The following is a 13142-nucleotide window of genomic DNA, read 5'->3' on the forward strand; positions in this document are numbered from 1 at the left end:
TTCCAATTTTATGATATTCTCATGCCAAACTGTATTTTTGGACCCAAAAAGAATAAAGAATAAAGAAAAAAGAGAAGCTAAAGGTTTTGTTTTTCTTCTAAGAGAAATAGGGCTCCTAGAGCATTTTCACTGGGAGGCCCCAACTCGGGCAAGAAGTCCCCAAGGTCTCCAAATGTGTTTCCAACGCTCAAGTCTTGCTAGGGCAAGAGTTGAGCTCCATCAACCTAGATAAGCCCAAAGAAAAGACTTGTCTGGGCTATTGCCTGGACAAGCTAACGTTATTGTGAGACGTCAGCATCTAATTTAAATAACAAAAATGAAAAAAAGGGAAAAAAGACCAAAATTTTCAGATATTATTTTTTATAAATACCTAGTCATATTCTTCACTTCTCACACTAAAACTATATATAAATTCATCTCCTCATATCTCATGTGAATAGTGGTTGTTCTTGGGTTGTCAAGGTACTAGCAATCCCAACGGTTGCCTTTGCCAGGGCAGGAGGGAGCCCAAATTGCAGGTTGGCATTCCAGCGGGCCTAAGCTGCCTGAGCAATAGCTGGGTCCTAGCAAACTGGGCCAGTCCAAAGGCAAAAACAACCTGCTCTCTAGCCTGGTTTTGCTGACGTTAGCAACGAAATTTGTTTTTAAAAAAATAAAACCAAAATTTTTTGAATTTTTTTTAAACAAATACTTAGTCATATTCTTCACTTCCCACACCAAAACTGTATACAAATTTCTCTCATTATATCTTATGTGAATAGTGGTTGCCATGACAATGAGTGGAAACACCACAAGCCTTTGCAAGGGCTGCCACTATTCACATAAATAGTAACGGCCCTTGCCTTTTGCCATGATAAATGGGTAAAAGTACTCTAATAAGTGGAAAACTAACAAAAAAATTGTTAGGGCAAACACTAGTTATGTGAATAGTAACAGTCATTGTTTCCCTTGTCTTTGTCATAACAAATGGATGAAAATACTCTTAAAGTAGGGAAATGGTTTTTATTTTATTTAAAATTTTTTTTGAAATAAAATAAATAAATAATGTTATAACTCAGCAAAGTAAATTTACAAGAATATGAAAATTGACTTTTTAAAATATTATATATATATTTCCGTTTTATTTTATAAAAACAGTGTGCAGAACAGATGAGCACTGATAATATAGCGCCAGCGAAATGAAAACATTCGGCGGCAACTTTGCATCGGATACGTGGCGGGAGCCAAGCAGAAGGAGCCAGTGGGCGCGGGGGTGGGTGTAGGTACATCTTATCCCACCTGAAGCTTTCAGCTTTCAAAAGCATTCGGGAAAATTTCTTCCGACAAATACATCATCATCCACTCTCATTTCACTCATCCTCCACAATCACTAGTGTTTCCACTTTCCAACATAAACTATGTTCCCAACATCCCCTTGTTTCTATGAGTTTATCAAGCAAAAAGAGAAACTAATCAGAATCGAACTTTAGATGTAACATAATTATGACATCTTTTTTCATATGCATTTATCATTTGAATATACCCTAAACACTTACAATATAAGATAAGCTCAGTGATAATGAAACATGAAGGTAGTTGAAAATTCGAATATAATAAGTTTTAACTATTATTAACTAATTTTTAGTCTGCCGATACTTCTCGTTTTAATATTGTAAGAGGTCTAAAATTCGATTTCTGCTCTCTGTTAATTTTTTTAAAAAAGTTTGAACAATGACAACACAAAAAGGCACCAGAGACACCATGAGTTAATATTGTAAACCTTACCTTATTGTTTGCAATGAATACAAAGGCAAAATAACATTGTATAAAATCTTATTTACCAGGAAAAATATTGCTTTGGGAATTTGAATTCAATTTCAAACACACAAAGCCAAACAATTAGAACCACAATTGCAATTTCCCATGTGAAAAGTGAGAAATTTGAATCAAACCATAAAGTACACAAACTCTTTCTTCTGGTGAAAATGAAGTTCACAGACTTCAAATTCAAAATACCAAGAAAAAAACAAAAGCAGTTTAGTCCCAAACCAAACTCCCCATCAAATCACTGAAAAATCCCAAACCCAAAATTCAGAAAGCTCTCCCTCTACACCAGCTCACTCACCTTTCAAATCTTCTCGCTCTTCCTAAATGCTTCAATTTAAACCTTCAAAATTTTCTATTCATCCCCCAATTTGATTTCCAAAAACCCAATTTTAGCTCCAAAATGCTTCATCTTCAACCTTCAAATCTCTGGTTCAAGTGAATCACAGCAACCCACATAAATTCCGCTCTGATCATTCGAAAATCACAAACCCAAAATCCAAATACAACCCGATTCCCAGAAAATCAAACCCAATTCAAAAGAATTTTCTAGTAGGCCATGGACACTTCACCACTCCTCGGCTATTCAATGGCCGATGACCTCCTCCGAAGCCGGAGGCTCGTGCGCCACACCCCGCCACCATTGCGTGGCGCTGCGCGGCTCCTTCGACGCGCCAGCGGGCGCCGAATGAGGCTTCGTGAGCCCTCGTTTCGGGTCCGAGAGAACGCGGCGGAGGAGCTGGAAGAGCGCCAGAGCTACTGGGCTTACTCGAAGCCCGTCATAGTTCTGGACCTGCTATGGAACTTGGCTTTTGTGTGTGTTGGGTTCACTGTGATGGGGTTGAGCATGGAGGAGAAGCCTGTGGTGCCTTTGAGGATTTGGGTTGTTGGGTATATTTTGCAGTGTGTTGTCCATGTTGGGTGTGTGGTTGTGGAGTATAGGAGGAGACGTGAGGTGGGTTTTGGTGAGGTAGGTTGGGGAAGTGGTGGGAGTGGCAGTTTGGGGTCTGGAAGTGATGTTGAAGATTATGGGAGTGAGCAGGGTATGGCTGATGATGAGACAAGGTAGAGTTTTTAGCTTCTTTTTTTAGGCTCCTTGTGCAATTATGCATATTATTCTCGATTGTTTTTAGGACTTAGGAATATAAATTCATATTATGTTAATAGTATAAATGTGTGGATATTGATTTAAATGTTTCATTTCTGGAAAAAGGAAACCTTGCATATATATTCAATTGGTTTGTAAGGCCGTCTCCTGTCCCCCCGCCGGTGGGGAATCCGCTCCCGGGTCGTCGCTCTGCTGCGTCTGGCCCGTCCTTTGACATAAAAAACATGGTTTTTAAAACTCAGAGTAAGCGTTTTTTTTATTCTGGAATCGGTATGCTGTTCATCCATTGTTGCACATTTGTCAAGCTTTGAAATTTTTATTTCTCAGTGCAATTCTTTTCCTTTTTTAGATATGTAAAAATGAGCAGGACAGACCTATTATTTAAGTTCCGTCTGTTTGTGGTTTATTTGAAGTGTGGATGAATCTAGATGGTGATGTTTAATGGAAATGGGGCCTCATTGATTGAATCCCCACATGGGATGTTACCCTTTTTTCACATCATATTTGTAATGCAAAATTTAAAATGCAATAAGTTGGTTAACGTTAGTTATGGTTGCCATTTGTTTTGAATGTGATTATCTTTACATGTGGCTAATCTTTGTGTGGCTGTATGCCATGAAAGTACATATAACTATGTTTTTTTTAATATATTTTTTTTTACTGCAACAGTGTCACAAAGCATCTGGAGTCAGCCAATACCATGTTTTCATTTATTTGGTGGGTCATTGGATTCTACTGGGTGACCGATGGTGGCCAGACTTTGCTATGTGATTCACCTCATCTATACTGGTTAGGATTGAATAGAGTTTATTCTTAAGTGGTTTCTTCTGAGTGATTGACTTGAATGTGTGTGTGTGTGTGTGTGTTTTAACTACTCACGTGCGGTTCTATTTTGCAGGCTTTGTGTTACATTTCTAGCTTTTGATATGCTCTTCGTCGTTATATGTGTTGCTGTTGCATGTCTTGTTGGAATTGCAGTCTGCTGCTGTCTGCCATGCATAATTGCAATCTTATATGCTGTAACAGATCAGGTAGACAACCATAAGGAATGTATGCAATTTTTAGTGTTATTTTGTTGAAAGAGTTAACTTGATATAGCATATTTAGGAATAATAGGCAAGTTAATAATCTCTTGATACGTGCACATGAAGCTCAAATTATGGCAATATATGAATAAGAAACTGTGATAAGTGGCAATAGGCTAATAGCTTGTTGTTCATGGTTGTGTTTTGCATGTTCTGATTTCTTATATTGTTAAGTGTGATACACGTGCAAACTTTATTGCTGGCTCATTTTATCTCATGCTGAAATTTATAATGGATTCAAAAAAGCTTTTGTACCTTCTCATCCCTCTCATCTCTCCTCCCTTCCCTTATGTAATTGGCACCAGCTTGAGTCCCTCGAATCGAAAGAGTTCAATTCTGTATCAAATAGGCATTTTTGTTTTACTTGTTGATTCTGAAGGAAAAGCCTAACTTTCACAATATTTGTGCATCTTTATTGTAAGTAAATGTATATTGCTGAAGAACTCTCTTAAGCAGTTGGCAATTTGAGTTCTTTCTTAGAATTTTATGGGCGACCATATGAGAACTCCTTTTAGAGTTTGTTAAAATATTGAATTTTCTGGTGCACTTTTCTGTTGGATTTTGGATAGAAGATTATTATATAGTTAAATCTTCTTTGATTGAAAAGAAACATGAAAACACCATGACTGAGTTACATGTTGCTGACATTGTTTTCTTGAAGATTATGCCAAAGTTCTAGATTTATATGTGCCACCGTAATTCAAGGTGGCCCATTCCACGTGACAGTTGCGATTGAAGAATCGATCCTTTCCATTCACTATCTGAATGGAGAGGATCCATATGAATTGGAGGATTCTTTACTTTGCATGATGTAGTAGGTTATGAAAGGGGAAAAGAATGAAATAATTGTTTGGCTTCTTGATTTAATTTGGTTATCTTGCACTTAAGAAATAATCCCTTTCTACTCAATCATATATGTCAATATATGACTGACCTGACTTCATATCACTTCTGCATGAAAACAGGAGGGGGCAACAGAGGAAGAAATTGATAGATTACCAAAGTTCAAATTTCGCAAGACAGGTAATTTTGAGAAACTTAACGGTGAGGCCCAAGCTTCTGAAGGATTAATGACCGAATGTAACACTCACGCACCAGCTGAGCATGTTATTTCCCAGGATGATGCTGTAAGTTTCCATGTACCTTTCAATATGGTCCTATCCCTTTCCTAGCTGCTTTATACTTGTATGATGTTATGTATTTTTGGCAGCTCAAGTACCATAGCTTGTCCAGTAATCTTATTCTTGGTGCATAGCTTTTGATCTTTTGATTTTTGTCAGCATTCCTTCCCTTACAACCCCATTTCGTTTTCCAAGTTCTTTTATGAAAACCAAGGTCTGATATGAATCTAAGATTAGGTGGTTTGGAGTTCTTAGATTTCCCAATATTCATACCATTTGAAAGTCCTAGGATGAAACCGTACAATCTTTTGTCTGTATATATAGTATGCATGCAAGTGCTGGTTTCGCAGTACATCACTGCAAAGAAGCCTTCTAACAGACTGCCCGTATCACATGAATTTTATAAATTGCAGGAATGTTGCATCTGTCTCTCTGTTTACGACAATGGAGCAGAATTACGCGGACTTCCTTGCCATCATCATTTTCACTGCAGCTGCATAGACAAATGGTTATACATCAATGCTACCTGCCCCCTGTGCAAGTTCAACATTTTAAAGCCTAGTAACCAAATTGGTACCGGCGTAGTGTAGATGGGATCAAATTTCTCTCTGATCATGGCATGCTGTTCATCAGCAAATGAATATCTTCAGTGGTGCTGCAAGTGTATCTCTATTTTAATATTTTTCTTTTTATTCGGTGTTAATATATCCGTTAACTTATATATATGTATATGTATATGCTAATGTCAACCAACTTGTAATGCTGAAAAACAAAAATATAGTAGATGGTTACAATGGTCATTATGTGAAGGATTCAGATTCTTGGCGACCAATTTCGAGTTTCCTCTGGTACAAGGCGTAAAGTCAAATGGTTTATCAGAATGGGTAAATATTTTAGGAGGTTTTTTGACAAAGAATTGTACCCGCGGCAGTCGCCAATGTGGGACAGTCATCCCTCCATGTGTTGGCAAAATGTCGGTAAATATTGGGTTTAAAAACAATATAGGCATATATTATGATTCAACCCGCGCCATCATGAAGGGGTTCGGATGAGGGTTGTTTGACATGTCTTAGAAGTTTTAGACTTTAACACGAACCGCGACTCCTCCTAGTATTTTGTCCTCTCGGATTGGAATTGAGATTTACATATAAATACACTGAAATCGTGATTTCCTATCCTTCAATATATATTTAAATATATGTAAAAAGTATAGCTGCGCAATTTTACCTTTAAAATATTCGATATTTTAAACATATAGTCGTGTGACTATACTATTTAAATATATTCAAATGTTTAAAAGTATAATCAGCTATATTCTTTAAATATTAACAACTCTGAAAATTATATTGACCTCAACCTTGGAGTCTCTTAGGATATGTATTTTGCTTTTTCAGAGTTGATTAATTGATTCTAACTCCATTTCTTATGAAACCATAAATTTTTTGCTCCTTTTAAAGTTGGTTCTGTTTGTCTTGCCAGAAAATACTTTCCTTTCTGTCTCTCTCTTTTTTAAATTTTGTTGTACGGAATAATGGGGCATGTGAACAAGCTTGTTTTGCAGAAAAATAAAATACAAGTTCCAAAAGTTTGTTCTTATTTACACTCGATGTATAATGCTAGTGTAAGGTTAACAGAGCATGGCTGGAAATTGATCAAAATGGAGATGGTGGCTCAAACAAACCTATTTCAGATGAAAATTTGTGAGGTCCATCATAATTTGGATGTGTAACAGAGCATGTAGCATTTTTTTTTTATTAATTGCCCCCAGATACATGAAGTTCTTGAGGTTTTATCATTAATTGTGACATAATATATGAAGTATTGCCACCAATACTCACATAAACTAACAGGCATCAAGGAAACTTCTGTAAATTTTGTTTCATGGGTACAATTTCTTATCTGTACTTGCTATCAATAGTTACAATTCTTACATCAACCTCTCACTAACATAGCATGCTCATTAGTAACTGTCTAAACCAACCTAATTGACTAGATTCTAATCTATACATGCAGTTTAGATTGAAGGCTTTGATTGGTGATGCCCTTTAGGAAATAACCATCTGCCCCTGCTGCGAGGAACCTTGGCAATGCAAAAATCTCACTGGTCCACGCCAACTCGAAGATTGAACCTCTATTACCGAGAATATGAAATTTGTGAAATTCTAAACTCCTGTCCATCATTAACATCTTCTAAGTCATCTTAAATGAGAATAGCTTGAAAAAAAATCAAACCCATACATTTGTATTCTGCTCAAAGAAGTATGTATAGCATTACTGATCTCTCTCATACAACTCACTAATGAGTACACTTCACATATTCCCCTGCGGACGCGCCATTCTGACCAATGCTTTTCAACATCAAGAGCAAAATAATGCAACATCAAAGCTAAGGAGTACCAAGAGCAGCTACGTATGCTGGGTAAACCAAAAGTAGGGCAGCAAGAAACTGCATGTATAGATTAGAAACTAGTCAATTAGGTTGGTTGAGATAGTTACCATGCACGTTCATTTATATATATTTTTTCTTCTTATCAATCAACAAGAGAAAATTTGAGATTTAAATGAGAAAATAATAAGATATAACTATTTAAAAGCATAAATATTACATTGGGCTTTAGGATATTTGTGAGAGAGTTATTTATATGGATTATGAGAGGTAGGGGAATTGGAAGGAGAGGTCAGATGGTCAATTATTTCAATGACTACAGTGTCCTTAGGAATGCATGTTGGTTTTCTCAAATCTCCTTGAGAAAGAGAGAAAAAGGTGGACAATTCTACGCCAATTTACAAGATTAGACTACAGGAGATTTGTATTGAATGGTTTACCGTAGTGTTTTATACAATATGATGTTGGACTATTACTTCTAGTTCATTTGCAACAGTTTTTTATATTTTCTTAACCGGAAAATAGAGCGAAATTCAAATTTGAGACATCTTCTAATAACTTAAAATAGTTTAAAGCTCCACAAATAAATAAAAACTATACTTTCAGATGAAAGTGATTGATAGGTCATAGAACATGGTCTTCCTTGATTGGTGATGTGCACATGGTGAGCAAGCTCTGTGGGCTGGTTAAAGCCGGCGGAAGGAGATGATAGTTTTCCATGGAGCTCTGGTTTTTTCACTTAGGTTAGGCAAAACATCTCTTTCACATAATTAAAAGAGATTCAAAGTTTGAATATTCTTTCATTAAAAATAAAGAAAAGAAAAAGAAATTATATGATACATGTGCATAATAAATGTGGTAAATAATTCTACGATTCCTCATTCAGCTAACTAAATTTTAGTATTGCCGATGAATGTCAATTCACTGACAATACAAAGATTAGTATGAATGTCATTCGACCGATAATATAAAGATTGGTTAAGCATGAGTATAATCCAATCAGGTAATGTAACAATGAATAAAATTGTTGCATAAAATTTCATGAACATTTTGAGTATGTAGTTGGACAAAGTTTACTCCAATATTTACAAACAAAAATTTGTGATTTGTGACAAGTAAACCAATCTTTTTCTTCTCTTCTTCTTTTTCTTCAATAATTTCTCGGATACGCCCCGCACCAAACCGGAATTCCAGTCGCCACGCCACCGACGCCAAAGCTGCTATCTCCCACCGGAAATCCCACGCTCGAATGGGACGACGTCGTAGCACACGCTTTCAACTCCGGCACCTTCATCCTCACTGAAATATTCACAATCCCGTTCCTCTCTCCCCTGCGGTCTCTCAGTCTGTAACTCAAAAAATGCAGGTAGCCCTCAGGCACAAACCCACCCACGAAATCTGACACCGGAATCTTCGCCGTTCCGATTGTCCTGAGGCCGTAAGAAGTCTTGCATTGAACCTCCACCGTCAAGGACCTCGCCTGCATTGGCAAGTCGAGCACAAGCTTCTCGTTCCATTTGGGGTAGGCGCCGCCTTCCGTGTCCGTGTCCGTGGTAAGAAACTGGCTGTCATTTTCGGCGCGGACGGTAGCAGAGGCGTTTTTCTTGATGGGTTTTCTATCTAATTGCAAGTTCTCGGCGGATATGACCGTGATTTCTAGCTTCCGGGACGTTGCTGCCATGGTTATGAAAAGTGCACGTTAGGTGTTTGATGAATTGCTTGTGTTAATGGTTATTGTGATGAGAAATAGGGTGGGGGGGTGCTTTTGTAAGGGTGTTTGGAGGAAGGTTGTGAGGAAAGGAGTGTGAAACAGGGGCGTGGCTTCTGAGTTTCTTAAAATTCCAAATTTGGACTCAAACAAAGACGCGCCCCAACAAGGACGCGCTGATTCTTTTATACCAACGTCAATCAGCCGTCAAAAACACTGTTAACTCATGACGTGGTATATAACGTGGCAACAAAGAGATCAACAAATTATTTAAAAATAATAGATACATTTATAAAACATGATAAATATTTATAAAAAAATTTAAAATTGAAAAAAATAAAAAAAATAAAAAAAAAAAACTCTCTCCACCTCTTTCTCTATCATTTCATCCCCTCTCTCTCAATTACCAAAACATCAATTAAAAAGCATTGAAAAAATACCTAACCAGCCCCCTCCTACCCCATCTCCGACCAGCCACCACCCCTTCCACTCCACTACCATACCAACCACGAAGACCCACCCCCTCTCTTTCAACTCATTCGGTAAACTATTAATTCATCAACAAGATCACTACAACATCAAGAAAAAATTAAAACAGTAATGCTCATGGCAAAATATATGTTCAGAAGTATTTATTAATTGATCACCACCACTAGCGAAAAAAGGTGAATAATTTGCAGAACCCAACCCACCTAGTAATTTGTCCCAAAAAAAACCCACCCCAGCAACGAAACAAACACTCTCCCGTTCACAACCCATCCCCTCCTCTGTCTCTGTTCCCTTTCTCTCTCTTCGAACAAACGTAGGTCGGGTTAGTTGCCGAGAGAAGAAAGAGAGTTAAAAAATAATAATAATAATAATTTTCAGGTTTTTTTTCAAAATTTAAATTGTTAATCTATCATTTTATTTTTATCAGCTGATGTGACACAATATGTTTGATTTTTAGTGAGTCATTGATTGCCACATTATCATTTAACAGATAATTTAATAATTTAATTATATGAAAGTGATAAAAAAATAAATAAATATTAGATAGAAAATTGATAGGAGAAAAAACTTTAGGTAGCAAAGTCAGAATTTTAGACAACTTTTCAATTAGTAAAGTGAAAGTTACCTTTTTTTTGTTTTTTTGAAACCAAATGGTAGTCTCAGACTCTCAGTTAAGAATAAAGTGAATCGAGCTAAACGATGAGCCGCAACATTGGCCTCACCAAACACAAAACATAAAGAACAATTGCGTAACTGCAAGGATTTGGTAGTGTGTTGGGAAAATTGTTGTAAGCAGTCGCCCGTGTACATATGGATGAATCTAACGTGTTGATGCACTTAGGATTCGCTTGCATTAACGTGGGATAGCCACTCGGCCATGTGGCGGCTTGCTACTGAACCACTTGTGCTTCTGCGAAAGCTCTCTCCCTCTTCTATAGTTAGCAGTGACACAAAGCAACGCCGTTCTCAAAGTCATTGGATAATTAAGTCAAATGTGGTCTGCCTTATTCGACCGTTGTGGCTGCTGTTTGAATGACGTTAACCCCACAGTTTCCCTAAATTTCACGTCATTGGTTTTTATAGTATTCCATCGCAGTTGGAATGCACGTTGGTTTTCTCGAACCTCAACGTTTAAAAGTATTTTTTGCATACTCTTTCTTTTGATGAATCTCATCTTGACTGTTTTTGCAAATAATTTTTTTTTATAGGTGGAGTGTTGTGATTGGAGACGGAAATATTTGCTCTAACATTGACTATGACGTTATGCCGCATTGTAAATGTGTTGTTCTTTCCAACAAAAAAAAGTGTTGTTTAAGCGTTAGAACTTAGAGAAAGAAAAAAGGGTAGACATTTCCATGCCAATTTTCAAGATTAGACGGCAGGAGATATGTATTGACTGGTTTCCCAGAGTGTTTCGTCGTTTATAATACAATATAATGTTGGACTATTACTCTAATTCATTTGCAATAGTTCTTTTCTTTTTTTATTTGGAAGGGATGCATAATTCAAATTTGACGCATCTTTTAATAATATACTATACGGAGATAACTCATATTATTCTTGATTATTATCATAATACTCTAATGATTGATAGTTCATAGAAACATGGTCTTGCTTGATTAATGATGCGCCCATGGTGAGCAAGCTCTGTAGGCTAGTTTAAGGCAGCGGGAGAAGATGATATTGTTCCATGTAGCTCTGGGTATACATACGATAGTAGGAAAACTTGTGTGTAACCGAGGCTACTTCCGGTCAATTATAGACTATCACATGAAAAAGTTATTTCGCGTGGTATAACATGATTGGCCAGAAATAGCGAAACAATGTTATTTTTATTTCACACAAGTGTTTCTCGTAAGGTAGGCAAAACATCTCTTTCACATAATTGAAAGAGATTGTAAGTTAGAAAAAAATATATATATATTATGATACATGTGGAGAATAAATGCGGTAAACAATTCCTCATCCAGCTAATTAAATTTTTGACATACCCGTCATCTGGAAATATGAACGTCAATTGATTGACAATGCAAAAATGAGTGTGGATGTCATTCAAAAGAAGATGCAAAGATTGTTTAAGTGCATGAATAATATAAAAAATCAGGGAATGTAAGTTGTAACAATGAATTAAATTGTTGCATAAATTTTCATGAACATTGGAAGTTTGTCGTTCGACAAAGTTTACTCCAATATTTACGCACAAATTTTTTGGTGATTTGTGACTAATAAACCAACTAGTCAAACCCTTTTTCTTCAATAATTTTTCTGATACGCCCCGTACCAAACGGGAACTCCAGTCGCCACGCCACCGCCGCCAAAGCTGCTATCTCCCACGGGAAATCCCATGCTCGAATGAGACGACGTCGTAGCACATGCTTTCAACTCTGGCACCTGCATCCTCACCGAAATATTAACAATCCCGTTTCTCTCTCCCCTGTTATCTCTCAGTCTGTAACTCAAAAAATGCAGGTAGCCCTCAGGCACAAACCCGCCCACGAAATCCGACACCGGAATCTTTGCCGTTCCGATCGTCCTGACTCCGTAAGAAGTCTTGCATTGAATCTCCACCGTGAAGGACCTCGCATGCAATGGCAAGTCGAGCACAAGCTTCTCGTTCCATTTGGGGTAGGCGCCGCCTTCGGTGTCCATGTAAGTGGTGCGAAACTGGCTGTCCTTTTCGGCCCGGACAGTCGCAGAGGCGTTTTTCTTGATGGGTTTTCGATCTAATTGCAAGTTCTCGGCGGATATGACTCTGATTTCTAGCTTCCGGGACGTTGTTGCCATGGTTATGAAAAGTGGACGTTAGGTGTTTGGTGAATTGCTTGTGTTAATGTTATTGTGATGAGAAATAGGGTGGTGGGGAAATGCTTTTATAAGGGTATCTGGAGGAAGGCTGTGAGGAAAGGGGTGTGAAACAGGGACGTGGTTTCTGATTTTCTTTTCATTCCAAATTTGGACTCAAACAAAGACGCGCCCAATTAATAGGTTACCAACTTGTAGGTGAGTTGACCTTGGGCTTTTACCAGGCTGTTACGATTTTAGTGTTTGGGAAACTTCCATGCAACCGATAAATTTTTCTCTCTCTCTCTCTTATCACGTGGCTCACTTGAAAGGAAACTTCCTTGCAACAGAAATATATCCGTATTTGCGTGACTTATTCGTTCTCAAATCCTATCATTACGTGACATATTTGCAAGAAAACTTCCTTGCAACAGAAATATATTCGTATTTGCATGACTTATTCATTCTCAAATCCTATCATTACGTGACATATTTGCAAAAAAACTTCCTTAATACATCCGTATTTGCGTGACTTATCCACTCTCAAATTCTTATCAACCTTTAAATGTTTAAAACTAAATAGGTGAGATAAATCACGTAACTCACAGAAAATTAGAAAACAAAGAGTTTTTTTTTTTTTTTGGACGAAAGAAAGCAAAGA

At 37.3% G+C, this 13142-nt stretch overlaps 3 protein-coding genes across 3 annotated transcripts; 1 reads left to right on the forward strand and 2 right to left on the reverse strand.

The window, feature by feature from the left end:
* On the forward strand, window positions 1848–5949 carry LOC18786780 (E3 ubiquitin-protein ligase At4g11680). Its single transcript, XM_007220409.2, has 5 exons — window positions 1848–2868; window positions 3581–3700; window positions 3810–3942; window positions 4962–5123; window positions 5531–5949. Exons 1-5 carry the CDS (start codon window positions 2363–2365, stop codon window positions 5705–5707), a joined length of 1098 nt encoding a protein of 365 aa, XP_007220471.1. The 5' UTR covers window positions 1848–2362; the 3' UTR covers window positions 5708–5949.
* LOC18787012 (BON1-associated protein 2) lies at window positions 8451–9922 on the reverse strand. The gene has a single exon (XM_007219370.2). It carries the CDS (start codon window positions 9182–9184, stop codon window positions 8654–8656), a length of 531 nt encoding a protein of 176 aa, XP_007219432.1. The 5' UTR covers window positions 9185–9922; the 3' UTR covers window positions 8451–8653.
* LOC18785981 (BON1-associated protein 2) lies at window positions 11603–12645 on the reverse strand. Its single transcript, XM_007220862.2, has one exon. The coding sequence runs from the start codon at window positions 12482–12484 to the stop codon at window positions 11954–11956; it is 531 nt and encodes a 176-aa protein (XP_007220924.1). The 5' UTR covers window positions 12485–12645; the 3' UTR covers window positions 11603–11953.

This window comes from Prunus persica, chromosome G2 (genome assembly GCF_000346465.2).
Source record: "Prunus persica cultivar Lovell chromosome G2, Prunus_persica_NCBIv2, whole genome shotgun sequence".
Classification (NCBI taxonomy): Eukaryota; Viridiplantae; Streptophyta; class Magnoliopsida; order Rosales; family Rosaceae; genus Prunus; species Prunus persica.